This window comes from Engystomops pustulosus, chromosome 2, assembly GCF_040894005.1.
Source record: "Engystomops pustulosus chromosome 2, aEngPut4.maternal, whole genome shotgun sequence".
Classification (NCBI taxonomy): Eukaryota; Metazoa; Chordata; class Amphibia; order Anura; family Leptodactylidae; genus Engystomops; species Engystomops pustulosus.
This window is the reverse complement of record NC_092412.1, coordinates 9,601,801-9,629,575: the sequence shown is the minus strand read 5'-3', so window position 1 is coordinate 9,629,575 and position 27,775 is coordinate 9,601,801. Positions and strand designations below refer to the sequence as shown.

Sequence of the window (27,775 nt, the reverse complement as noted above, 5' to 3'; positions counted from 1 at the left end):
TATCCATTTCAAAATATGAAATCCGTCTGGATCTTCAATCCATTGACTTAGGATGGGATCTGACCTCATTTCCCCTTGAAAATGTCCCACCAATAAGGTTTGGAATCAACAAAATGGCTCTCAAGACTGAGAAAGAGCTGCAGGCCCCAGGACTTCTAGGCTGTGCTATAGAGTGTGATGGGAATCTACTTGTTGCACAACCCTCTTATATCTTGGAAATAGAAAAATCTGGTTTCTTGGGATTTGATTATTTATTTGATAATTATATTTTGTAATTTGATTGCCATTGATATGTCAATGGATTAAATTTTATATTTATAGATGACTGTATGTTACTGACTGGCTGCTTTACTTCTGTTTGTAACTGGGGAAAAGGAAACTTCCAATATTGATTTCTTGACTATATTTTCAGGAGATGAAAGTACAAGAGGTTCCCATGGACGTCCCCCCTCATCTCCTTGTGGTGAAGTAGAAGATAATCAGTCACATCTTTCCACAGAGGAGGGAAATCATGGAGATAAGGGGCAGTTTTCATGTCCGAAATGTGAGAAGTCTTTTAGTCAAGAATCAAATCTTCTCATTCATCTTCAAAGTCACCCAGAGAAAAAGATTTTTTCATGTTCAGAATGTGAGAAACATTTTAACCATAAATCAAGTCTTGGACAACATATGAAAATTCACACAGGAGAGAAGCCGTTTCTTTGTACTGAATGTGGAAAATGTTTCCATAAGAAATGGGATCTTGTAAAACATCTGAGAATTCACACAGGGGAAAGGCCATTTTCATGTCTTGAATGTGGGAAAAGTTTTACTCAGAAATCACATCTGGTCTTACATCGGAGAATTCACACAGAGGAGAAGCCATTTTTATGTAACGAATGTGGAAAATGTTTCATCGATAATTCGGGGCTTGTTAAACACCGGAGAACTCACACGGGGGAGAAGCCATTTTCATGTAATGAATGTGGAAAATGTTTCGGCAATAATTCAGGGCTAAGTAAACACCGGAGAACTCACACAGGGGAGAAGCCATTTTTATATCTGTAACGCAGAAAACGTTTTTTATCAGGAGATAATTATAGGCATCAGAGGACTCACACTGGAGAGAAACCATGTTAATATTTATTACACTATGGACTTTACCAGTTTAGATTTTTATGGTTGTATTTCCTTCTGTCAATTCTGCTGAAGTCTGACTTCTGTAATTTAATAAAAATTGCACCTGCGCTAGACTAGAAATAACCTGCAAGGTTCTGAGTCAACCAACACATACAGTGAAATACTGACTACTTATACACAAATGATTGGATAGCAGATAGGATGTTCAAATAGTGAACACTGTGATAGTGCCTGTACTATGATATTGTGGGTGACAGGTGTTGAGATGCTAATAGATTCAGTACCCGTAAGATTTGTCTCTAAGTCTCCTCAATGAAGATAAAGAAGGGGACCGAAAGATCTGTTGCTCGTTCTCTGTTTTGCGCCGTGTCGGTTTGGTTCCAGGGTGGTTAACAAATGCTGGCACAGAAATTCTCTACGGTTTTATTACAATCGGAGTGTGCCCCGGGCGGCAGCGGCAACTACTCCGTATGAATCAAAATGAAAAAAAAAGTCCTATCTACGGAAAGCCACACAGGGAAAATGTTCCTACGCGTTTCGAAGGCTCTTCTGCCTTCTTTGTCAAGGAGTCCAATCATCTTGATTGTAAGTTTTTATATAGCAGTGCAGGGATTTTGAATGGATACTTTGGGGGACACATCATACACTGGCGCTCATGCGCCAGCATATGATTGCCCCGCCGCTGCATATTTGCGCCGGCGAGGGGACAGTAAGGCCGCCCTCCTCTCAGCCGGCCAGGCCCCCCCCTCCCTCTGCGCCACGTCAGGTCCTATTAAATATATCTCCGTATAGTTACTCCAATGATGATGTAAAGTGGATAGTGTAAAGAGAGAGATTAGCTAAAAGAAATAGTGTAATTAAATGCATTTTATTGAATTTATTTGATTGAATAGGTAAACATTTTAAATGATTTGCTACAATATGTATTGCACATGAGATCTGTAAATAAAAATATGTGTATTATTTTTTTTAATTCATACTTCTATTAAAAAATTCTAGGAAACGACATGTTTCCACTAAAAATCATATTGTCACGGGTGCTCCCGCGACCCATATGGCGGGTCACAGGCTCACCCGTGCCCATCATGCCCCGCCAGCACAGCGCCCGCTCCAGTCACCTGTCCCCGTCCTCCTTCCACCTATCTCTACTCAAGCCAGTTATCCTGAACCGCTTCTCCCTGCAAGTTTCTTCTCCTGCGGCTGACTCCACTGATGTCTTAGAGGTAAAGTAGATCCTAGAAATTAAGACGGTGAGAGGTAAGCTTCTTGGTAGACTGGAAGGGGGTCAGGCCTGAGGAGAGATCTTGGAAGCCCGCGCACAATATCCTGGATCATCATCTCCTGCAGAGATTTCTCCGAACCAAGAAGAGGGGGAAGCCGAAGGGTGGGTACTGTCAGGGGCTCACGTGTGTCCTGCCAGTGCAGCGCCACTCACCTGTCCCCATTACTTCTCTGATGTCATTGGGGAAGTACCAGCTCCCTGTCATGTCATTCCTCCAGAACGACTGATTGTTGCCGCTCCAGTGGACCTTTGGCAGCTTCCTTCTGGCAAGACCAACGTCCGACCTACGCTTCGGAAGAGGATATTGACTTGGGGACATCTTCTGCTGTTGCCGATACCCAGCTGCCCATGGACTCCCGTGGCTATGAAATTTATCACGGACCTTCTGCCTTCCTCTGGTAATACAGTCATCTGGGTGGTAACTGACCGGTTTACCAAAATATCCCACTTTGTTCCTCTGCTAGGTCTGCCGTCTGTACCATGCCTTGCCAGCCTATTCTTCCTCCACATCTTCCGGCTTCATGGAATTCCTCAAAACATCGTTTCAAAAGGCGGGGTTCAGTCTGTTTCCAAGTTTTGGCAATCTATGTGTAGTCAACTTCAAGTGAAGTTGGATTTCTCCTCTGCTTACCATCCGCAGTCCAATGGACAAGTAGAGAGAGATAATCAGACTCTGGGCTGTTATCTCTGTCATTTTGTATCTGCCCATTGTATCAGTGAACCCCCGGGACCACCGCGGACGATGGCACAAGCCGTCACCTGGGAACGGAATCTAAGAGGCACCTGGTCTTCACCAGAGCCCGCTGTAAAGCAGAATGCTGCGGCGTGGTGCCACCAGGTCATTCCACAGGTGCGACTTGTCCATGGTGGCAGCCAAAGTTGAGGTACAGGAACACAATGCAGTCTCGGAGTCAGGAACAGGCAGAAAGTCCAGGCAGGTGGCAGAGATGCAAGGTCAGGGTCCGATCCAGGGTCACAACGGGAGTTCAGAGCTGGAACACTAGGAACAGAGGGGAATTGCAGGGAGAGCTTTCTCTGAAGCATAAGAGTGCAAAGATCTGGCAGGGGTTGCTGGGAGAAGCTGGCCTTTATTGAAAACACGGAAGTGGCCAGCACCAATCAGTGGTGCGCTGGACCTTTAAATCTGCGAGTGCTGGCACGTGCGCACCCTAGGGAGCGGGGACGCGCATGCTGGCCATATGGGAGCCAAGGAAAGTAAGACTCCATTGGTGAAACTGACATTTCTCGAGCTTGGCGTAGAGACGGTTAGCCCGAAGGCGGGCAAGAACTTGCCGTATGTGGGACTGGTGGGTCTTGAAGTCAGGAGAGAACACCAAGATGTCGTCAAGGTAGACCAAGACACATGTATACAGTAGATCCTTGAAGATGTCATTAACGAATTCCTGGAAGACAGCTGGAGCATTACACAGTCCAAATGGCATCACAAGGTACTCGAAATGTCCATCACAAGTGTTAAACGCTGTCTTCCATTCATCACCCTTGCGGATCCAGATGAGATTGTAGGCCCCACGAAGATCCACCTTGGAACCGCGCAGGCGGTCAAAGAGCTCCCCGATTAACGTCAGGGGACCTTGTTAAGCACGTGATAGTCTATGCAAGGACGGAGGGAGCGGTCCTTCTTAGTCACGAAAAAGAAGTCTGAGGATTTGTGTATGAAGCCCCTCTGCAGGTTCTCTTTAATATACTCTGACATAGCAGCAGTCTCCGGAACTGGAAGAGGATACACACAAGCTCTGGGAGGAGAGGCACCTGGCAGGAGATTCACAGGACAATTATAGGGATGGTGCAGTGGAATAGTGTCTGCTTTTTTTTTGCAACATCGAAGAAGTTCTGGAAACATGTAGGAAGACCATCCAAGTGCTTGGGAGTCACAGAGGAAGCCTGGATGGGCAGAGGTGCCACCATGCAGCAGGACTGACATTCTGGTCCCCAACAAAGGACCTTCCCCGTCTTCCAGTTAAGGACCGGTGCGTGGAGTTGCAGCTATGGGAGACCCAGTAGGAGAGATGAGGTAGAGCATGGCAGCACATGGAAGGACAGTCTTTCCTTTTGAAGAGCTCCTATTTGCAGAAAAACAGGCTCAGTGTTGTACCGGACCGGATCAGAGGGGATTTGTCCACTGCTTGAGGATATGACAAGAGGATTCTGAAGAGGAACCACCGGAATGTGATGCCAGGAGACCAGGGCAGCATCCACAAAGTTCCCCACAGAACCAAAGTCCAAGAAAGCTGAAACCTTAATTTGAGTGCAGGAACTGAAGCTGAGGAGCACATGAATAATCAGGCGTGAAGAAGCTGTGTTCACACCTTGGGTGGCTTCTCCCAAAAACCCTAGGTGCTGGCGTTTCCTGGATGCTGGGGAGGGACCAGACAAGCCCCAATGAAGTGTTTAGGACTGGCAAAGTACAGGCAAAGATTCTCCTGACATTGTCTGGAGCATTCATGGGAGGAGAGTCTGGCTTTGTCTACCTGCATAGGCTCCTCTGCCGACGGTACGGCGGGAGGCTGGAACGGCTTTTCGAAGGCAGGAGCCAGCAGGGTAGACGCCGAGGCATGCTCCATAAACCGTACTAGGGGGATGTACATCGTGAGAAAAGTGAGAATTTCTTAAACAATATACAGCTCCTACGTGCATGATATACAAGCCAGGAATAACTTCTTCATTTCATATATAAACCATCTCAACTCCGACAAGCAGTTCTTCCTGGGCAACTGAAAGGGGGTTGGGCCTGAGGAGAGATCTTGGGAGCCTGAGGATAACATCCTTGATCATACTCTCCTAGAAAGATTCCTTCAGACCAAGAAGAAGGGGAGGACAAGGGGAGGTGGTACTGTCACGGGTTCTCCTCCACCCCGGGTCGCAGGCACACCCATGGATCTCCCTGCGCCCCCTTTCCCCTGCAGCAGCCTCACTCACCTGTCCACAATCCACAGATGGTTTCCTTGCTCTGAGATTTAAAGGGCCACCGCGATGATTATTGGCGCTGGCCAGCTGCCCTTCCTGTTTAAATCCTGGCCCATTCCTGTGTCCCTGGTTCCAACAATTGGGCCAATCATGTTGAAAAATCTATATATAAGAACCTGTCAGCAGCGCATCCTCCGTGTCTTGATGGAGGGGCTTTGGCAGTACCTAGCAATAAATATATCTATTGTTCCCCCATATTTTTTTGTATCTGTCCTCACTGTGTGTAAGTATGTGTGAGATATGCGTGTGTCTGTATGCGTGTGTTAAATAAATGGAGATACAGTATATAACCTGTGTGTGTGCATGTGCCTGGCACATATATGTGTGCGCATATTTCTACATGTAATTGTGTATATATCTGTATGTATATTTGTATCGGGTGTGCGTGATAATGTGTTTGTATATTTCTATGTCTCTGTGATCAAGTAGTTGTATAGAGCAGGTGATTTATTTGTGTGTAGGACATTATATATCAGCCATGTATAGAATGGTCTTTATATATGTAAGGCCCTTCCGTCCTCCTGTTACGTTGTGTGTAAAAGCGAAAAAAAAGGTAATTTTACTCATAACACGTTGGAAGGAGCCTCCTGTACATGTGTCCCCATGGGGAATAGAATGGATGTTCACCTTCCATTTATCGTTTCCGTTATTCTCTTCTAACACTGAAAAACTGCTGATGTGAACTTCTCTTTCATCACGTCCTTCCATTGTTTAAAGTAGAAAAATAGCGCCGCAGCCCAATTTTTTCTGCTATAAGTAACAGAAGAATGACAGAAAAAAAGACTCAGCATCGTGGGGCATAATAGGAATCCCCATATTCCTGCTATGGACCTCACAGTGACTCCGTTTATTGAACCCCTAAACCTGTATCGCAAATGGCAAAAAAGTTGCAGTTAGGACATTTTGCCACAATTTTCTGATACAAATTTCACTGCAGGGAATAACTATTTATATGGTGATAAATCTGGATGTTTAGGACACCGTAAAAGCTTTTTTTTTTTTCATTTTCATATCCGGTCTAGGGAAAGGAAGTGATTTGAACTTTTAGGTTCTTATTCAATTTTTGTTTTATTGTAGTCTAATACTCATCCATTTAAAAAGATGAAAGCCGTCTGATCTATGTTCTTCAATCTATTGTCTGGGGATGGAATCTGACCTCATTGCCCTCCAAAATGTCCCATTAATAAGGATTGGAAGCAACAAAATGGCTGTCCAGACTGAGAAAGAGCTGCAGGCCCTAGGACGTTTAGGCTGCACTCCAGGATGAGATGAGAATATGATTATTTATTTGATAATTATATTTGAATTGAATTATATGTGAAAGGATTATATTTCCAATTATTATTCACAATTTTTCTATCTGTAGATGACTGTATGTTACTGACTGGCTGCTTTACTTCTACTTGTAACTGGGGAAAATCAAACTTCCAATATTGATTTCTTGGTTGTATTTTCCAGGAAATGAAAGTACAAGAGGTTCCCATGGACGTCCCCCCTCATCTCCTTGTGGTGAAGTAGAAGATAATCAGTCACATTTTTCCACAGAGGAGGGAAATCATGGAGATAAGAGGCAGTTGGGCCTGGCTATATACTACAGGGGGCTGCCAGGCTATATACTACTGGGGGCTAGCTGGCTATATACTATAGGGGGCTGGCTGACTATATACTACAGGGGGCTGCCAGGCTATATACTACTGGGGGCTAGCTGGCTATATACTATAGGGGGCTGGCTGACTATATACTACAGGGGGCTGCCAGGCTATATACTACAGGGGGCTGGCTGACTATATACTACAGGGGGCTGCCAGGCTATATACTACAGGGGGCTGGCTGGCTATATACTACATGGGGCTGGCTATATACTACTGGGGGCTGGCAGGCTATATACTACAGGGGGCTGCCAGGCTATATACTACATGGGGCTGGCTGGCTATATACTACATGGGGCTGGCTATATACTACTGGGGGCTGGCAGGCTATATACTACAGGGGGCAGGCTGGCTATATACTACTGGGGGCTGGCAGGCTATATACTACTGGGGGCTGGCTTGCTATATACTACATGGGGCTGGCTATATATTACTGGGGGCTGGCAGGCTATATACTACTGGGGGCTGGCAGGCTATATACTACTGGGGACTGTCTGGCTATATACTATTGGGGGCTGGCTATATACTACTGGGGGCTGGCTATATACTACAGGGGGCTGGCTATATACTACAGGGGATTTGCTGGCTACTACAGGGGGCTGGCAGGCTAAATACTACTGGGGACTTGCTGGTTATATACTGGGAGACTGTGACCAATGCATTTCCCACCCTTGGCTTATACTCGAGTCAATAGGTTTTCCCAGTTTTGGTGGTAAAATTAGGTATCTTGGCTTATACCCGGGTCAGCTTATACTTGGGTATATATGGTATTTAAAATTAATATTACTATACTAATATTAAAATTATCCGATGACTACAAATCTGAAAAAAAATAATAAGTAGTAACTTTTACCAAAATATGTTATAAATATGTACAGATACATCTTTCCCCCAGTTCAGCTACAGATGCAGAGGGTGCATGTACTTCTGCAAAACTATAAGCAAGGAAATGAAAGTACAAGAGGTTCCCATGGACGTCCCCCCTCATCTCCTTGTGGTGAAGTAGAAGATAATCAGTCACATTTTTCCACAGAGGAAGGAAATCATGGAGATAAGAGGCAGTTGGGGCTGGCTATATACTACAGGGGGATGGCAGGCTATATACTACAGGGGGCTGCCAGGCTATATACTACAGGGGGCTGGCTGGCTATATACTACGGGGGGCTGGCTGACTATATACTACAGGGGGCTGCCAGGCTATATACTACAGGGGGCTGGCTGGCTATATACTACATGGGGCTGGCTATATACTACTGGGGGCTGGCGGGCCATATACTACAGGGGGCTGCCAGGCTATATACTACTGGGGCTGTCGGGCTATATACTACAGGGGGTTGCCAGGCTATATACTACATGGGGCTGGCTGGCTATATACTACTGGGGGCTGGCTGGCTATATACTACTGGGGGCTGGCTGGCTATATACTACATGGGGCTGGCTGGCTATATACTACTGGGGACTGGCTGGCTATATACTACTGGGGACTGGCTGGCTATATACTACAGGGGGCTGGCAGGTTATATACTACAGGGGGCTGGCAGGCTATATATTACAGGGGGCTGGCAGGCTATATACTACAGGGGGCTGGCTGGCTATATACTACTGGGGACTGGCTGGCTATATACTACTGGGGACTGGCTGGCTATATACTACAGGGGGCTGGCAGGCTATATAGTACAGGGGGCTGGCTGGCTATATACTACTGGGGACTGGCTGGCTATATACTACTGGGGACTGGCTGGCTATATACTACAGGGGGCTGACAGGCTATATACTACTGGGGGCTGGCTATATACTACAGGGGATTTGCTGGCTACTACAGGGGGCTGGCAGGCTAAATACTACTGGGGACTTGCTGGCTATATACTGGGAGACTGTGACTAATGCATTTCCCACCCTCGGCTTATACTCGAGTCAATAGGTTTTCCCAGTTTTGGTGGTAAAATTAGGTATCTTGGCTTATACCCGGGTCAGCTTATACTTGGGTATATATGGTATTTATTTCTTTATAAAATTATCCGATGACTTCAAATCTGAAAAAAATAATAAGTAGTAACTTTTACCAGAATATGTTATAAATATGTACAGATACATCTTTCCCCCAGTTCTATAAGCAAAGTCTTTCCTGGCTGATTTCAACCGCCTGGATCTCCTGAGCCCTGGCACCTAGAAACCCCGGTAAACATGAGAATCTCCCCTTTATGATATTTGGATTGTGTACGGAAGCTTCACAGACCCGGACATATCCACCCTTAAAGTAACAATAGGAAATAGAAAACTGTACATAAAAATATATTATTTATTATTTATTATATATTTTTTTTACTACACCTGTAAGAACAGAGGAGATTCTCCTGTATGACACCAGAATTGCACCCGGTGCCAGGGTACAGGAGGTACAGACGTCTGGTGGTCGCTGTCATGGCGTTTGTGTGGGGCATGTGCAAGAAGGACGTATCTCGCCGTATGGCAGCTGTGAAGGGGTTAATCATACTTACCTGCAGAATAATGATATTATGTTTTATTATACTTTACAGTGACCTGTGTAACCGATCTAATCCAAACACAAGAGGCGGAAAAGCCGCTCCAATCTAATGTCCACCTTACCAATAAGAAGACAAGTGTCCTAGTCCTGCCCTGATCACATGATCTATTACATCATCACAGGTCCTTCACCCACAACTTTTCCTCCGTACACATATACACACGGAGCTCCGCCCCATCAGTGACATCACACTCCCCGGGTCACATGACAAGTAAATCATGAGCAGAGGCCCCGCCCCTCAGTGACATCACACTCCCAGGGTCACATGACTAGCAGCTAGACGTGTATAAGGTAGAGTGTCCTGCACTGAGGAGAGAAGAGGTAAGTGACCAGAGGAGGGACTACAACTTCCAGCATGCTCCAGGAGTGCACACACACTATATGGAGGGACTACAACTCCCAGCATGCTCCAGGAGCGCACACACTATATGGAGGGACTACAACTCCCAGCATGCTCCAGGAGCGCACACACTATATGGAGGGACTACAACTCCCAGCATGCTCCAGGAGCGCACACACTATATGGAGGGACTACAACTCCCAGCATGCTCCAGGAGCGCACACACACTATATGGAGGGACTACAACTCCCAGCATGCTCCAGGAGCACACACACTATATGGAGGGACTACAACTCCCAGCATGCTCCAGGAGCACACACACTATATGGAGGGACTACAACTCCCAGCATGCTCCAGGAGCACACACACTATATGGAGGGACTACAACTCCCAGCATGCTCCAGGAGCACACACACTATATGGAGGGACTACAACTCCCAGCATGCTCCAGGAGCACACACTATATATATTTTTTTACCGATGTGACACATAATAGCACGTCACGCGTCGGTTCACGGGGCTGATCCCTCTCTATAGCCGGTGTTTGCTGCGTATTGCAGCCACCAGTTACCGGTAACACCTGTGAACTGTGATAGCACCACTTGTGGGTGTTAACCAAAGAGCCGGTGCCATCATAGCAATGGATTGCCACTCCCCAATGACATCACGGGGTGTGGGCGGGGGATTCATTGCCATGACAGCCTCGGGTCACACAAAGACCCTAAGGCTGTCATGTTTAGGGTACCTATTGCTGTAGATGATGTGCAGACTCCCCGTATACTCCCATGCGGTATGTAGTAGTATGTACAGTGGTACAGCAGTGTATGGTAGGTTCAATCAGGTTAAAGAACCCCCGGGAGATCTAAAAAACAGTAAAAGAAAATTAATAAAAAATTAAATAACAAAAAACCTTAACATTCCAACCACCCCTTTCCCTAGAAGTCGTAAAAATCCTAAACACATGAGGTATCTCCACGCCCCCAAAGGTCCGATCTATCAAAATATTATAACAGTTTTTCCTGGCGTTTAACCACGTAACGTAAATTGCACCCAAAGTCGCAAATGCCACTTTCTTGCCATCCCTACAGCCCCCTGTAGTATATAGCCTGCCAGCCCCCTGTGGTATATAGCCTGCCAGCCCCCTGTAGCATATAGCCTTCCTGCCCCCTGTAGTTTATAGCCAGCCAACCCCCTGTAGTATATAGACCGCCAGCCCCCTGTAGCATATAGCCTGCCAGCCCCCTGTAGTATATAGTCAGCCAGCCTATGTAGTATATAGCCTGCCAGCCCCCTGTAGTATATAGCCTGCCAGCCCCCTGTAGCATAAAGCCTTCCTGCTCCCTGTAGTATATAGCCTGCTTGCCAGCCCCCTGTAGTATATAGCCTGCCAGCCCATGTAGTATATAGCCTGCCAGCCCATGTAGTATATAGCCTGCCAGCCAACCCCCTTTACAAAATACCCAGCTTCCTTGTAGCATATAGCCGGCCAGCCCCCTGTAGTGTATAGCCTGCCACCCCACTGTAGTATATAGCCTGCCAACCCCCTGTAGTATATAGCCAGCCCCCTGTAGTATATAGACAGTCAGTCCCCTGTAGTATATAGCAAGCCAGCCCCCTGTAGTATATAGCAAGCCAGCCCCCTGTAGTAAATAGCCAGCCTCCCGGTAGTATATAGCCTACCAGTCCCCTGTAGTATATAGCCAGCCCAGTGTAGTAAATAGCCAGCCTCCCGGTAGTATATAGCCTACCAGTCCCCTGTAGTTTATAGCCAGTCCGGTGTAGTAAATAGCCAGCCTCCCTGTAGTATATAGCCAGCCAGCCCCTGTGGTATATAGCCACCCAGCCCTCTGTAGTAAATAGCCACCCCACTGTAGTATATAGCCTGCCAGCCTCCTGTAGCATATAGCCTGCCAGCCCCCTGTAGCATATAGCCTGCCAGCCCCCTGTAGCATATAGCCTGCCAGCCCCCTGTAGCATATAGCCTGCCAGCTCCCTGTAGCATATAGCCTGCCTGCTCCCTGTAGTATATAGCCAGCCAACCCCCTTTAGTAAATAGCTAGTTTCCCTAAAGCATATAGCCGGCCAGCCCCCTGTAGTGTTTAGCCTTCCACCCCACTGTAGTATATAGCCTGCCAACCCCTTGTAGTATATAGCCAGCCCCCTGTAGTATATAGCCAGTCAGTCCCCTGTAGTATATAGCAAGCCACCCCCCTGTAGTAAATAGCCTGCCTCCCTGCAGTATAAAGCCTACCAGTCCCCTGTATTATATAGCCAGCCCGGTGTAGTAAATAGCCAGCCTCCCTGTAGTATATAGCCACATAGCCCTCTGTAGCAAATAGCCACTCCACTGTAGTATATAGCCTGCCTGCCAGCCCCCTGTAGTATATAGTCTGCCAGCCCATGTAATATATATCTGCCAGCCCCCTGTAGTATATAGCCAACCAACCCCCTTTAGTAAATAGCCAGCTTCCCTGTAGCATATAGCCGGCCAGCCCCCTGTAGTGTTTAGCCTTCCACCCCACTGTAGTATATAGCCTGCCAACCCCCTGTAGTATATAGCCAGCCCCCTTTATTATATAGCCAGTCAGTCCCCTGTAGTATATAGCAAGCCAGCCCCCTGTAGTAAATAGCCAGCCTCCCGGTAGTATATAGCTTACCATTCCCCTGTAGTATATAGCCAGCCCGGTGTAGTAAATAGCCAGCCTCCCTGTAGTATATAGCCAGCCAGCCCCCTGTAGTATATAGCCACCCAGCCCTCTGTAGTAAATAGCCACCCCACTGTAGTATATAGCCTGCCAGCCCCCATGTAGTATATAGCCTGCCAGCCCCCTGTAGTATATAGCCTGTCAGCGCCCTGTGGTACATAGCGTGCCAGCCCCCTGTAATATATAGCCACCCCACCGTAGAACATAACCTGCCAGCCCCCTGTAGTATATAGCCACCTTACTGTAGTATATAACCTTCCAACCCCCTATAGTATATAGCCAGCCCCCTGTAGTAAATAGCCAGCCTCCCTGTAGAATATAGCCTGCCAGCCCCCTTTATTAAATAGCCAGCTTCCCTGTAGCATATTGCCGGCCGGCCCCCTGTAGTGTTTAGCCTGCCACTCCACTGTAGTATATAGGCAGTCAATCCCCTGTAGTACTTAGCAAGCCAGCCCCCTGTAGTAAATAGCCAGCCTCCCGGTAGTATATAGCCTACCAGTCCCCTGTAGTATATAGCCAGCCCAGTGTAGTAAATAGCCAGCCTCACTGTAGTATATATCCAGCCAGCCCCCTGTAGTATATAGCCACCCAGCCCTCTGTAGTAAATAGCCACCCCACTGTAGTATATAGCCTGCCAGCCCCCATGTAGTATATAGCCTGCCAGCCCCCTGTAGTATATAGCCTGTCAGCGCCCTGTGGTACATAGCGTGCCAGCCCCCTGTAATATATAGCCACCCCACCGTAGAACATAACCTGCCAGCCCCCTGTAGTATATAGCCACCTTACTGTAGTATATAACCTTCCAACCCCCTATAGTATATAGCCAGCCCCCTGTAGTAAATAGCCAGCCTCCCTGTAGAATATAGCCTGCCAGCCCCCTTTATTAAATAGCCAGCTTCCCTGTAGCATATTGCCGGCCGGCCCCCTGTAGTGTTTAGCCTGCCACTCCACTGTAGTATATAGGCAGTCAATCCCCTGTAGTACTTAGCAAGCCAGCCCCCTGTAGTAAATAGCCAGCCTCCCGGTAGTATATAGCCTACCAGTCCCCTGTAGTATATAGCCAGCCCAGTGTAGTAAATAGCCAGCCTCACTGTAGTATATATCCAGCCAGCCTCCTGTAGTATATAGCCACCCAGCCCTCTGTAGTAAATAGCCACCCCACTGTAGTATATAGCCTGCCATCCCCCTGTATTATATAGCCTGCTAGCCCCATGTAGTATACAGCCATCCAGCCCCTGTAGTATATAGCCTGCCATCTTCCTGTAGTATATAGCCTGCCAGCCCCTTGTAGTATATAACCTGGCAGCCCAATGTAATATTTAGCCTGCCAGCCCCCTGTAGTATATAGCCAGCCAGCCCCCTGTAGTATATAGCCACTTCACTGTAGTATATAGCCAGCCCCCTGTAGTATAAAGCCAGCCAGCCCCCTGTAGCAAATAGCCTGCCAGCCCCCTGTAGTATATAGCCTGCCAGCCCACTGTAGCATATAGCCTGCCAGCCCCCTGTAGTATATAGCCCGCCAGCCCTCTGTGGTATATAGCCTGCCATCCCCCTGTAGTATATAGGCAGCCATCCCGCTGTAGTAAATAGCCACCCAGCCCCCTGTAGTATATAGCCTGCCAGCCCCTAGTAGTATATAGCCAGCCAGCCCCCTGTAGTATATAGCCTGCCATCCCTCTGTAGCATATAGCCTGCCAGCACCCTGTAGCATATAGCCTGCCAGCCCCCTGTAGTATACAGCCTGCCAGCCCCCTGTAGCATATAGCCTGCCATCCCTCTGTAGCATATAGCCTGCCAGCACCCTGTAGCATATAGCCTGCCAGCCCCCTGTAGTATATAGCCTGCCAGACCCCTGTAGTATACAGCGTGCCATCCCCCTGTAGTAGCTCAAATTTTGTACTGAAAAACTCTGCTTATACTCGAGTATATACAGTAGGCATGGCATTTGGGGCGCACAGTGAAAGATGCCCACAGGAAAATGGCGCAAATGCATTTTATTCACCAATTTTACTACATTTGGATTTTTTTTCCCGCTTCCCAGTACACAAAATGGAATATTAAATACCATCACTATGAAGTGCAATATATGTTATGGAATTTTGAAGATGGAAAACGAAAAATTAATTAAAAAAACTCTGCGTGGATATTCTTGTTTGTATTTTATCAGGGACCTTGTAGAGCTCATCTTTTGCTTTCAGGGAGCAGCTACTTCTGGGTAATCTGCAGAAGATACACAAAATGGTTGACAGAGGGACAAGATGGATGCTGAGCACTAGCTCATCACTTACAAGCATTGTAGCCAAATAATCCCCCCATTGGGGAATATCTGAGCCAACAAAGTCTCCCTCCATGTGGGGTCCAGTATGTGCTATTAGTGAGGAGCGCCACAGTCCAGCGCCATCACTCCTCCCTCAGTCCAGTGACCTCCCCTCCAGTGTCTGGAGAATCCCCATCTGTCACATCACACATGTCATGGACACAATTGCTTCATATAGAGTTTGCTCTTAGTTCTTCTCCTGTTTCCTCAGGTTCTATAGATCCAGGACTCCCAGAGGTTTCTCCTAAAGATGATCCTTTCCATCAATGATCCACCAGGGATCCGGGAGAAGGACAGAGAGCAGATGGCGGCCAGGATCCTGGAGCTCACCCTGGAGATGATCTCCTTGATAACCGGAGAGGTGAGAGTCTCCCAGGACACGTCTCTTATCTCTAGGAATAACAGCGGGAAATGACTGGAGAGGTGAAGGATTCTTAGGATCTATGTAGTGATCAGTGTCTCCCAATACACAGGATTACACAGTAGTGAAGAAGTCGTCTGGTGAGTGTGTGACCCCCCGTGTGTCAGGAGGATGGACCCAGAGCCCCATCACCGAGCCTCCACCTCATTCACTGATACATGAGCAGAAGATCCTAGAACTTACCTCCAGGATCACTGAGCTGCTGAGCGGAGAGGTGAGCGCTGCCGGGAATGCTGGGACATTGTACAATAACACAAGGGAGGGGTCTGGGTGATGACTGTGTCATTGTGGGTGTCAGGTTCCTATAAGGTGTCAGGACGTCACTGTCTATTTCTCCATGGAGGAGTGGGAGTATATAGAAGGACACAAGGACCAGTACAAGGACATCATGATGGAGGACCACCAGCCCCTCACATCACCAGGTAAGAGGAGACCTTCCTGATTATAGAGGACAGAGCAGGTGTGAGGTCACCTCCTCCATCATCTCATCATCACATATAGACAATGTATCAGTCACTGTGTATATTTCCTATAGATGGATCCAGTACTGGAGAACCAGAGAGATGTCCCAGTACTGGAGATTCCCGGGATATAAAAGAGGAGCCGGAGAGATGTCCCAGTCCTGGAGATTCCCGGGATATTACACAGGAACCAGAGAGATGTCCCCGTCCTGGAGATTCCCGAGATATTACACAGGAACCAGAGAGATGTCCCCATCCTGGAGATTCCCGGGATATTACACAGGAACCCGAGAGATGTCCCCGTCCTGAAGATTTCCGAGATATTAAAGAGGAACCGGAGAGATGTCCCAGTCCTGGAGATTCCCGAGATATTACACAGGATCCAGAGAGATGTCCCAGTCCTCTATATTTCAATGTTGTTAAGGAGGAGCCAGAGGAGAACGTCCCACTGGATCATCAGGTAGGTGGAGCTGAGGTTCCTGTGAATCCTCTATAGATGGATGTAATGAAGCTACTTACCTTCTCCAGCAGCAGTGGGTGGGGGGTCTATGGGGAGATGTTGGTCGGACATAACTACAAATGGTAGAAGAGCAGGAGAAGTGAATAATCTTGTCCCTGGTGTCCATGAGTCTCCACCTCAGGGTCGGGTCACATCGGGTTATGCAGTAATATAACCGGAACATTGATGTTGATGTGTAAAATATTGGGATGAATGTGGATCCCGTCTCCTCCTGCAGGAGATTATTCCCCTTAGTTCCTGGTTCTGGAGGTTTCTGTCCATCACTTGGATATAAGAGAATCTCTGGAGACATTTCCTTGTTTTCTCAGGTCCTTCATGTTGGATCTTTCCAGGAAAGTTGTGGTGGAAGGAGGAGCGGAGAGGAAATCCCCTCATCAGTGACAGAGGAGGGTAAGAGCCTTTCATGTATCTTGTGGGTTATTCTTCCCTTATACATTGCAGGGAGAGGTCACATCCAGGGGAGGAGATGGAGATGACATAGACACCGGCTCATCTGTCTCTGGTTTCCTCCTCCGGTCGGTCGGATCAGTCTATATCCACATGTTGTGTTACTATAAGGCTCGGAGGAATGTCATTGGAGCAGTGAAACCCCTTTGAGCAGACCACCATAATGTGTAAAAGTGGCCTATTAACCCCTTTGTGTACGACAAGGTTACAGTAAGTCGGGGTGCGGTAGCTCATGGGCTCAGCTCTCCCCATACACAGCGGCTATCAGCAGTATTACACAGCAGACACCTGCCTGTCCACAGCAGTTAAGCTGGTGAGTATTGTGGTTGAAAGCAGCCAGGACACCTAATTCTGCTGCCAAGTGGTGTCAGCACCACCACCCCAGAATATGGCTAAATTATTTTATTAAATCTACTAAAACATAATAAAACCGGATAGGGTGGGAGGGTCTCCCAAGTTGTGGTTTTGGTTTATGTTTTTTAAAATGAAAAAAATCAATAAAGATCAGTCTGATTAAATAAAAAAAACAGTGAACGCACAGTGAAAGCCATAAAAACAGCGCCCTCAAAAAATTGCCACTGCCTCACAACTTCCCCAGACCTTGCACGTCTAATGCAAGAGAAACAGGTCGGAGCTTGCTCCCCTCTGACGCTGCTCTATGTGTTGAGTATGAATAGGGAAGGGGAGAGTTCACGCCACGTTGCGAAGTTTCGGGCACTCCCCTACTATTAACAGGGGAGCGGAGCAGGATACTAATACGGTGCGTGGACTTCCGAACCATATAATCAGCTCTCTGTGATTACCTGCCACGCGATGTGTACGTCCTACTCCTGGGGTTAACACAGCACCAGAGTGAAGCATTTACACATAGAGGGGTCTCTGTGGTATCCCCCTCCCTCTTGAATACGATTATAAATCACAGTGCACTACTGCAATAACAGGACAGGATCTACAAAATGTAAGAAAAAACACAATGAGGAGAGGATCTCTCGGGTATAAGATCGTACGACTCAAATGCCAAGAGGAATATCTGATCGTAATTCAGCCATTGAAAAGCTTAAACAAAAAATGGACGATATGGAAACCACTCAAGACACAATAACGTTATAATTGTTGGTCTCCCGGAAAGAGCGTAGGGACTTTCCGTTGAGAGGTGGAACTCTGTTTCTTGAGGCAGAATATTCATCGGCGTGACTGCCACAACCAGGGGAATGGCCTCTTCCCTTCTTGGCAAGATTCTTAAATAGAGATCGAGACAAAGTACTGAGACTCGCCAGGAGACTACAGGGAATGAGGGTGGACAATGCCAGAGTGTCGATATTCCCCCGACTTCTCTACGGAGATCCATAAAAGAAGAGCAACGTTTACGGACTTCAAAGGGAGGCTGCAGACACGTACTGTGTCCACGTTGTCCCCAGTCAGGCTGCGAGTAATAGACGGTGAGAGACCGGTGTTCTTCTCCTCACCGGTAGAAGCAGAGGAAAGACTGTGCACCCCCAACGATGACTCCACAACCCTGTTTGTTTTGAGACTTTGTTACCTATCGGAATTGGACCAGGTCTGATTGGCATGTGAAGGTCATGTTATGTCTACGGACAGCTATGTGATGAGATAGATGCTCACATTATAAAGTTCTGCATTTATAGGACGTGTTGTGATAAGATGAATCTATGATATGATGAAGTGAATCGTAGCCAGTCCACTTTATCCCACTCAACCAGGTACTAATCCAGGGCAGACAACCACGGTTCTTCTTCCAGAGACCACGCTTACGTTATTGGATTTCAGGCCTAGAGACCCCCAGACATAGACAATGGTGTTAACAACAACAGTGATACCTCTGGGTGGTAAATATTGATGAATGTACTACTATACATATACAATTATCTTTACGTTGACTGCCATGTAGTGAATATCTTATTGGTTAAATCAGAGATAACTCAAGTTCTTACCGAAACTCCTTATTGCCCTTAATAAATGGACACTATTGTTATGGTGACAACTGAACCAACTTCGAAATGCAGAGAGAGAGTTATACAGCAGGATAGATATTCATCTCCACGCAGACAATCCCAGAGGCAGCCATATTGTCTACTGATTAGGTTTGTCTGAAGATAACAGCCAAATTTCAGAAGAAAAGAGCTGCAAAAGTATCAATACAACTACTGTATCCACTTTATGATAATTCCAATACACAAATGTTCACAATCATATTACACATAGATGGGATACCCAAGACAAGGGGCAAAATGGCCCCATATGGAATAGGGCAACCACAAAATACATGAGCCACCCCTAGTAGGCCCAAAAAATACCCAGTATTTCTAAATAAATATCAAAATATCGGAAAAAGTCAAGCTATCGAGGGTGTAATAATTATTGCTCAAAAACAAAAATTTGCTGTTAGCAAATTGTAAAAAATGTCCACCAGGGGGTTACATGGAGCTGCTATAGGACTGGGCCTGGAGAGGAAACTGCAGAAGATTACACCACAACTCTCCCTGCTGCCCCCGCGGGGTGACTGAAGTAGGAAGACCTGCCGGCAGCCGTGAGGAGGAGACCAACAGCGAGGACCAGACACCGACTGCAGGAGTGGAGCCCAAATCACTTCCGCAATTCTAACTTATTATAACAGACAAGAAATCCACTAAACCCCCGTCCCTAGTAGCTGTATAGTAGTACAGTTATCCTGTATATACGGCTGTCCGGGGCTTCTACCACTTGTTTTACTGGTTTTCTAGTATTTCTAGGCTCCGCTCCAGCCTGAGATGACCATCTCCTGGTTAGACAACCCTCTAAGTATTTGAAATTAGAAGAATCCTATTTATAATAATTATATTTTTAAAAATTGAATTTTAATCCAATTTTATGTCAATGGATTATATTTCCAATGAATATTCATGACCTTTCTCTCCATAGATGACTGTATGTTACTGACTGGCCGCTTTACTTCTGCTTGTAACTGGGGAAAAAAGAAACCTCCAATATTGATTTCATGGTTATATTTTCCAGGAGATGAAAGTACAAGAGGTTCCCATGGACGTCCCCCCTCATCTCCTTGTGGTGAAGTAGAAGATAATCAGTCACATCTTTCCACAGGGGAGGGAAATCCTGGAGATAAGGGGCAGTTTTCACATCCGAAATGTGAGAAGCCTCTTAGTCAAGAATCAGATCTTCTCATTCATCTTCAAAGTCATCGAGAGGGAAAGAATTATTCATACTCAAAGTGTGAGAAAAATTATACCCAGAAATCAAGTCTTGATCAACATGTGAGAACTCACACAGGAGAGAAGCCCTTTTTATGTACTGAATGTGGAAAATGTTTTAGCCATAATTCACAGCTGGTGAAACATCTGAGAACTCACACAGGGGAGAAGCCATTTTCATGTCAGGAATGTGGAAAATGTTTTACTCAGAAATCACATCTTGTTATACATCAGAGAATTCACACAAAGGAGAAGCCATTTTCATGTACTGAATGTGGGAAATGTTTTGGTCGGAAATCAAATCTTGTTCAGCATCAGCGAAGTCACACAGGAGAGAAGCCATTTTCATGTCCTGAATGTGGGAAATGTTATAGTAAAAATTCAAATCTTATTGAACACCAGAGAACTCATACAGGGAAGAAGCCATATTCTTGCACAGAATGCGGAAAATGTTTTACAGATAAAACATATCTTGCTATACATCAGAGAATTCACACAGGGGAGAAGCCATTTTCATGTCTGGAATGTGGAAAATCTTTTATTAAGAAGTCACATCTTGTTTTACATCAGAGAAGTCACACCGGGGAGAAACCCTTTTTATGTAAAGAATGTGGAAAATGTTTCAGTGACACTTCAGGACTTGTTAGACACTGGAGAATTCACACAGGGGAGAAACCATTTTCATGTAATATATGTGGAAAATGTTTTACACAGCAATCATCACTTGTTCAACATCATAGAAGCCACACAGGGGAGAAGCCATTTTCATGTAATGAATGTGGAAAATGTTTCAGCGATAATTCAGGGCTCGTTAAACACCGGAGAACTCACACAGGGGAGAAGCCATTTTCATGTAATGAATGTGGAAAATGTTTCAGCTATAATTCAGGGCTTGTTAAACACAGAAGAACTCACACAGGGGAGAAGCCATTTTTATTTCTGTAATGAAGGAAATGGTGTTTTAGGAAATAATAGCTTTTTAGGCATGAGAGAACTCACACGGGAGAGAAACCATGTCAATATTTATTGCACAGTGAACACTACCAGTTTAAATTTATATGGTTGTATTTCCCTCTGTCAATTCTGCAGCATATGTCTTATCTAAAAGCTAAGTAACATGGGCAGACAATTATGTTGAAAAATCTATATGACAACAAGTCGCTTCTTATGTGACTTGTACATGTAATATATCACCTGTCACAGTCAGCAGCGCTTCCTCTGTGTCTTGGTGATGGAGAAGCTTTGCCGGTGTCTGCCAATAAATATATATCATTGTGTTGTATCCTAGATCGAGAATCGTCCCCCTCTGCAGCAGCTCATGGTAACCGCTCCAAAAATATATTTATAGGGACTCTGTCCCACTATTTTAGCTCAGTGAACTGAAGGCAGGCTGTGTCTCAGTCTCCTCATGTATTCTTCCTCTCTTCACCATATTGTCACGGGTGCTCCTGCGACCCACGTCCCTTGCCGCTCTCTGTGGCGCCCGCTCCCCTCGGGTTCACTCACCTCTCCACGCTCCTGCTCCTGTCCCGGCTTCCCAGCGCGCGCATCCCCACCTCCTAGGGCTCATAGATTAAAAGGGCCAGCGGACCGCTGATTGGCACTGGCCATTTCTTGGAATAGAATATAAGCCGGCCTCTCCCAGCATTCCCCAACGGATCCTCGTGTTCCCTTGCCATTTATCGGTGTATAGATCTCCCGTTGTGACCCCGTTTACACTCCAGCTCTGACCCTGAACCTTTGCCGCCTTCCTTGACCCCTGAAGCTAAGTAAGATCCGACCATGGACCCTGCCAAGGTCCCGCTGTCTAAACTGGTGGATCTTACCACCGTTGAGGTCCAGCAGTCCCAGCAGATTGCCGTGCAGGTAGAACAGCTTGGTCAAGTCACCGCCATGTTGCAGAAACTGATGGCTACTCGGCAACAGCGCCAAGCTCCTGCGGATCCTCCTTCTACTCCAGTTAGCCTGCCTGCCGCTGAACCTAGGCTGAAACTCTCCATGTCATCAAAGTATGATGGAAACCCCAAGTTGTGCAGGGGCTTTATCACCCAGTGCTCCCTGCACACCGAATTCTAGTCCGTGTTTGAGGAACCTGCACTGGCGTCTTCATCTGAGACTGCACTGCTGAACCTGCGCCAAGAGCACTCATCTGTTGGTGACTATGCGGTTCGGTTGCGTACCCTGGCCTCTGAACTCACCTGGAACGATGTGGCCCTGACTGCAACCTTTAAAAAGGGACTTTTGGGACAAGTTAAAGACATGCTGTCCACACGTGACCTGCGGTCTAGAAGAGCGCGCTGAAGAGCTACTTCTCGAACAACCACAAGCCTCGTTTCAACGTTTGCCTCACTTGGCACCTGCCTTCTGTGTCCTTTGCAGATGAACCTATGCAAGTGGATAGAGCTCGGCTGTCTCCCCAGGAAGTTCCAGGCGTCGTCATGAGGACCTCTGTCTTTATTGTGCCAGTCCAGAACATTTCCTTGGGGCTTGTCCTGTCCGTCCTGCAGGGAACTTTGTGGATTCTGCTCTGGTCTCCCAGCTTCGTGTCCCAGTGGTCCGCCTTGAGAAGCCCCTGGTTAACTCCTCGGTCATCCGGTCCACTACAGCACTGAGCCTATTTCCCTGCAAGTCGGAGCTCAACATAAAGAGAGACTGTCCTTCTATGTGCTGCCTTGTTCCACCCAGTCCCTCCTGCTGTGCCTTCTGTGGTTGCAGCTCCATGCACCAGTCCTTAACTGGAAGACGGGGGAGATTCTTCGTTGGGGACCAGATTGCCACTCTCGCTGCATGGTGGTTCCCATCCAGTACCTGTCTTGGCCTCTTCTGTAGCTCCCAAGTCTCTAGAGGTTCTCCCAGCTTGCTATCAAGACTTTGCTGGTGTATTATCCAAGAAACAAGCAGAGACTTTGCCACCGCACTGCCTCCATGAATGCCCTGTTGATCTGCTGCCGGGTGCGTCACCTCCCCGGGTTCGGGTGTACCCCCTTTCTGTGCCTGAGACTGCAGCAATATCAGACTATATCAAAGAGAACCTAAAGAGGGGGTTTATAGGTAAATCCTTTTCTCCAGCTGGTGCAGGCTTCTTCTTCGTGACCAAGAAAGATTGGTCACTCCATCCATGCAATGATTACCGCGGTCTTGATAAGGTCATTGTTAAGAACCGCTATCCGTTGCCGTTAATCACAGAGCTCTTTGACCGCCTGCGTGGAGCCAAGGTCTCCAAACTGGACCTTTGTCTGGTCTATAACCTCATCTGTATTCACAAGGGTGACGAGTGGAAGACCGCCTTTAACTCGCAGTATCTGGTAATGGTGTTCGGACTGCAGTGCATTAGCCATTTTCCAAGAATTCGTCAACGACATCTTCAGGGATCTGCTATATACCGTGGTCTATCTTGACGACATTCTGGTGTTCTCTCTGAATCTTGAGTCCCACCAGTCTCATGTATGGCAAGTCCTTAGTAGTCTCAGGACCAATTGCCTCTATGACAAACTCGAAAAATGAATTTCAGACAGCGGAGACTTCCTTTCCTCAGCTATATTATCCCCAACAGAGGCCAATCCCCGTCTCTGGCCTTCGGCGGCTGAAGAAGCCTTCTCAAGGTTAAAATCTTCCCTTGCCTCAGCCCCTGTTCTCACTCAGCCTGATACAGAGAAGCCCTTTCAACTGGAAGTTGATGCCTCCTCAGTAGAAGCAGGGGCGGTGCTCACCCAGAAAAGGCCGAAAGGCCAAACTCTTTCTTTTTCTCTAAGACTTTCTTTTCCGTGGAGAGGAATTACTCCATAGGAGATAGAGAATTACTGGTCATCAAACTTGCTCTGGAAGAATGGCGTTATCTTCTGGAGGGAGCTCACCATACGGTCTGTGTATACATAGATCATAAGAATCTCCTTTATCTTCAGACTGCTCAACGTCTCAACCCTAGGCAAGCCTGCTGGTCGCTCTTCTTTTCACGTTTTAACCTCCTGATTCACTTCTGTCCTGTTGAGAAGAACATCAATTCTGATGCCATTTCTTGTGCCCCAGATGTCATTATATAGGAACCGGCTTCTTGGAATATTATTTCTCCAGAACAACGGGTTGTTGCTGCTCCAGTGGATCTTCAGCAGCTTGCCCCTGACTTATGTCTGACCTGCACTTCAAAAGAGGATATTGACTTGGGGATATTGCTTTCGTGTGGCTGGGCACCCCAGGGTGCAGCGCTCTGTGGCCCTCATTTCCCATTTCTATTGGTGGCCAGACCTGGTCAAAGATGTTGTGGGTTCCTGCACTTCCTGTGCTCGTAATAAGCCATCTCACCTTCAACCAGCAGATCTGCTACTGCCATTACCAATATCCAGCCATCCGTGGTCGTGCGTGGCAATGGACTTCATCACGGACCTTCTGCTTTCCTCTGGCAATATCGTCATCTGTGTGGTAACTGACCAGTTTTCTCTTTTGTTACTCTTTTGTTACTATTTTGTTACTCTTTCAGGTCTACTGTCTGCTCCTCGCCTTGCCAGTCTGTTCTTCCATCACATTTTCCGGCTTCATGGACTTCCTCAGCACATCGTTTCTGATTGAGGGGCTCAGTTTGTTTCTAAGTTCTGGTGATTCCTGTGTAACCAGCTGCAAGTAAATTTGGACGTTTCTTCCATCTATCATCCACAGTCGAATGGTCAAGTGAAAAGTGTGAACCAGACTTTGGGCTGCTATCTCCACCATCTTGTTTCTGCTTGTCAGGACGACTGGTCCAATCTGTTGCTGTGGGTGGAATTCTCCTATAACTCCCTGGACTCTGAGCCTGCTGGTGCAGCTCCTTTCTTTATTGTTTACAGACTAATTCAACGCACACCTCTTCCTCTTTTCATTCCGTCAGAGGTTCCTGCAGAAGACGAGTTAGTGCAGGACCTCAAACCCATGCCCTTCTCTGTGGCTCCCACAATCCCCGGGTTCACTCACTTCTCCCTCCCTGGCTTCCCAGCGCGTGCGTCCCAGGTGCCGCAGAGACATGCATTTAAAAGCATTTAAATTATATATAATGTACAATAAATACAAGGTGGTGAAACTGGTATATGCCCCATTCTGTGCCACCAATGTTCAGTCACCTGATAATGACTATTAGCCTCCCTGTGAAGCAAATCTGAGTAGATATCGAATAGGTATCAAGTAATCATCCAAATCTTGAGAAAAGTACCTGTCATCACAAGTGAAGATCTGATAACAAATCTAATTGCACTAAGCCCGATAGTAATCTGCCATGTACACTATCCAAGTGAAGGGTATCACAACATAGTGCCTGTGCAATAAGCAGTATAGAGATAATAAAAGATATCACCCAGTATACATAACCATGTCCCCGCTGGAGAATCCGGAGGTAAGGCATCATAAAAAGCTCATATAGGACTGGCATACATGTGGGAGGACAGATGGGAACATTGGTGGAAGGCTCCCCACGCATATCGTCATGCAGGACTACTTCCTCAAGGCTAGGTGTCAGCTTACGTCATCATCCGAGGTGGTCCAGTGGGTCCATTACCCCTGAAGCATGATACATATGAGCAAGTAAGTTCCAGACTGGATCTGGGGGACGCTGTTGATGTTGTATATCTGAACTTTTCAGAGGCATTTGACACCGTGCCGCATAAAAGGTTGGTACATAAAATGAGAGGCTGGGACTAGGGGAAAATCAGTGTATTTGGGTAAATAATTGGCTTAGTGCTAGAAAACAGACAGTCTTTATTAATGGTATATTCTCATATTGGGTTGATGTTACCAGTGGAGGCCACAGGGGTCAGTATTGGGGCCACTTCTTTTTAATATTTTTATTAATGACCTTGTAGTGGGTTTACACAGTCAAGTTTCAATATTTGTAGATGATTCTAAGCTGTGTAAAGTAACTAATACTGAGGTTGATAGTTTAGCATTACAGAGGGATTTGTGGAAGCTTGATGGGTGGGCGGAGAAATGGTTTGATGAGGTTTTATGTAGATAAATATAAAGTTATGCACTTGGGCCATGGAAACAAAAAGTATAATTATTTTCTAAACAGTTAATTACTTCCTAAAACTGAATCTGAAAAAAAGACTTGGGGGTATTGGTGGATGGTAAACTTAATTTAAGTGACCAGAGTCAGGCGGCTGCTGCTAAAGCAAATAAAATTATGGGATGTATCAAGAGAGGAATAGATTTTCATGATAAGGACATAGTTTTTCCCTTATACAAATCACTGGTCAGACCACACATGGAATATTGTGTACAGTTTTGGGCACCTGTGTATAAAATGGACAAGAATGGATCAGGTAATTAAAGGGAGAGAAGAAGAAGCACCAACGACCCTGTCATGGATTGAGACACTGAGCAGTATGGAGATACAGGAGATTTTTGTGGTCAGTATAGATACAAACCAGATGACAAGCTCCTTCCAGAAGATAACGCCATTCTTCCAAACAAGCTTTATGACTAGAAGCTCCCGAACACTTATGGAGTAGTTTCTCTCTGCATCCGAGAAGATTTTCGAGAAGAAGCTGCATGAGAGAGTTCAGCCTTTCTGGGTGAGCACTCCACCAGCTCCTACAGAGGAGGCGTCAACTTCTAGCAGAAATGGTTTCTCTGTATCAGGCCGAGTGAGCACAGGAGCCGAGTCAAAGGCAGAAAGCTTGGAGAAAGCTTCTTCGGCCACCAGAGGCCAGAGCTTCGATCAGCTGTTTTTCTTGGTCAGCACCACAATGGGAGACACGAGGGAGGAAAAATGCGGTATGAGCTGCCGGTAGTAATTAGCGAAGCCCAAGAATATCTGGAGGGCCCCAAGTCCCACTGGGCAAGGCCACTGTAGTACCGCAGACAACTTTGTGGGATCCATCTGAAGTGCCTTGTCAGACATGATGTACCAGAGGAAAAGAAGACTTATTTGGTGGAATAGGCACTTCTTGAGTTTGGCATAAAGACGATTGGCTCTTAGGTGCCTGAGTACCAGTCATACCTGAGCTTGATGGAATTTGAGGTCTGCAGAGAAGACCAGGATATTGTCCAAGTGGATCATGACACAGCTGTATAGCAAGTCTCTGAAAATGTTGTTGATGAACTCACGAAATACGGCTAGTGCGTTACAGAGTCCAAACGGTATGACAAGATACTTGAAATGCCCATCACAAGTATTAAATGCGGTCTTCCATTCATCACCTTCCCGGATGCAGATAAGATTATACGCCCCTTGTAGGTCCAATTTGGTGAAGACCTTGGCTCCATGAGGCAGTCAAAGAGTTCTGTGATCAGAGGCAGTGTGTAGCGGTTTCTTCACAGTAATTTTGCCAAGTCTGCAATAGTCTATGCATGGACGGAGAGAACCATCCTTCTTAGCCACTAAGAAGAACCCAGCACCGGTAGGGGAAGAGGACTTGCGTATGCACCTAATCTGCAGATTCTCCTTCACATAGGCTGGCATAGGCGCAGTTTCGGGCACAGAAAGTGGGTAAACCCGACCCCGTGGAGGAGATGTACCCGGCAGCCAAAGGGACAGTGCGGTGGCAGAATCTTAGCTTGCTTTTCCAAGAAGACATCTGCAAAGTCCATATATGAAGCAAGAAGACCCACCAGAGGCTTGGAGGACACTGGAGAAGCCGTGGTGGATGATATCAGGAACCAACAGTGTGACTGGCATTCCAGTCCTCAGCGAAGAACCTCCCCGTTCTGCCAGTTGAGTACAGGAGTGTGATATTGCAACCATAGGAGACCCAGCAGAACAGAAGATGTAAACTTTGTGGAAACTTCAAGCACATAGAACATCAGTCTCATTGTGT

General features: G+C 46.7%; 2 protein-coding genes across 2 annotated transcripts; both read left to right on the top strand.

Annotated features, from left to right (window-relative positions):
* The first annotated feature begins 113 nt into the window (after positions 1–113).
* LOC140116876 (uncharacterized) lies at positions 114–27,140 on the top strand. Its single transcript, XM_072133310.1, has 3 exons — positions 114–231; positions 413–1,045; positions 19,711–27,140. Exons 1-3 carry the CDS (start codon positions 114–116, stop codon positions 20,940–20,942), a joined length of 1,983 nt encoding a protein of 660 aa, XP_071989411.1. The 3' UTR covers positions 20,943–27,140.
* On the top strand, positions 15,315–17,480 carry LOC140119892 (uncharacterized). The gene is made up of 3 exons (XM_072139327.1): positions 15,315–15,785; positions 15,899–16,284; positions 16,653–17,480. The coding sequence occupies exons 1-3, from the start codon at positions 15,701–15,703 to the stop codon at positions 16,818–16,820; spliced, it is 639 nt and encodes a 212-aa protein (XP_071995428.1). The 5' UTR covers positions 15,315–15,700; the 3' UTR covers positions 16,821–17,480.
* Positions 27,141–27,775: the final 635 nt, after the last annotated feature.

Excerpts from the sequence above, each read along its gene's own strand:
- LOC140119892 (XM_072139327.1), top strand. The coding sequence starts at position 15,701 with ATGGAGGAGTGGGAGTATATAGAAGGACACAAGGACCAGTACAAGGAC. Across the intron at positions 15,786-15,898 it reads CCAGCCCCTCACATCACCAG|ATGGATCCAGTACTGGAGAA; the intron begins GTAAGAGGAGAC and ends TATTTCCTATAG. Across the intron at positions 16,285-16,652 it reads ACGTCCCACTGGATCATCAG|GTCCTTCATGTTGGATCTTT; the intron begins GTAGGTGGAGCT and ends TTGTTTTCTCAG.
- LOC140116876 (XM_072133310.1), top strand. The coding sequence starts at position 114 with ATGGCTCTCAAGACTGAGAAAGAGCTGCAGGCCCCAGGACTTCTAGGC. Across the intron at positions 232-412 it reads CTTGGAAATAGAAAAATCTG|GAGATGAAAGTACAAGAGGT; the intron begins GTTTCTTGGGAT and ends CTATATTTTCAG. Across the intron at positions 1,046-19,710 it reads GAAGCCATTTTTATATCTGT|ATGACTGTATGTTACTGACT; the intron begins AACGCAGAAAAC and ends TTCTCTCCATAG.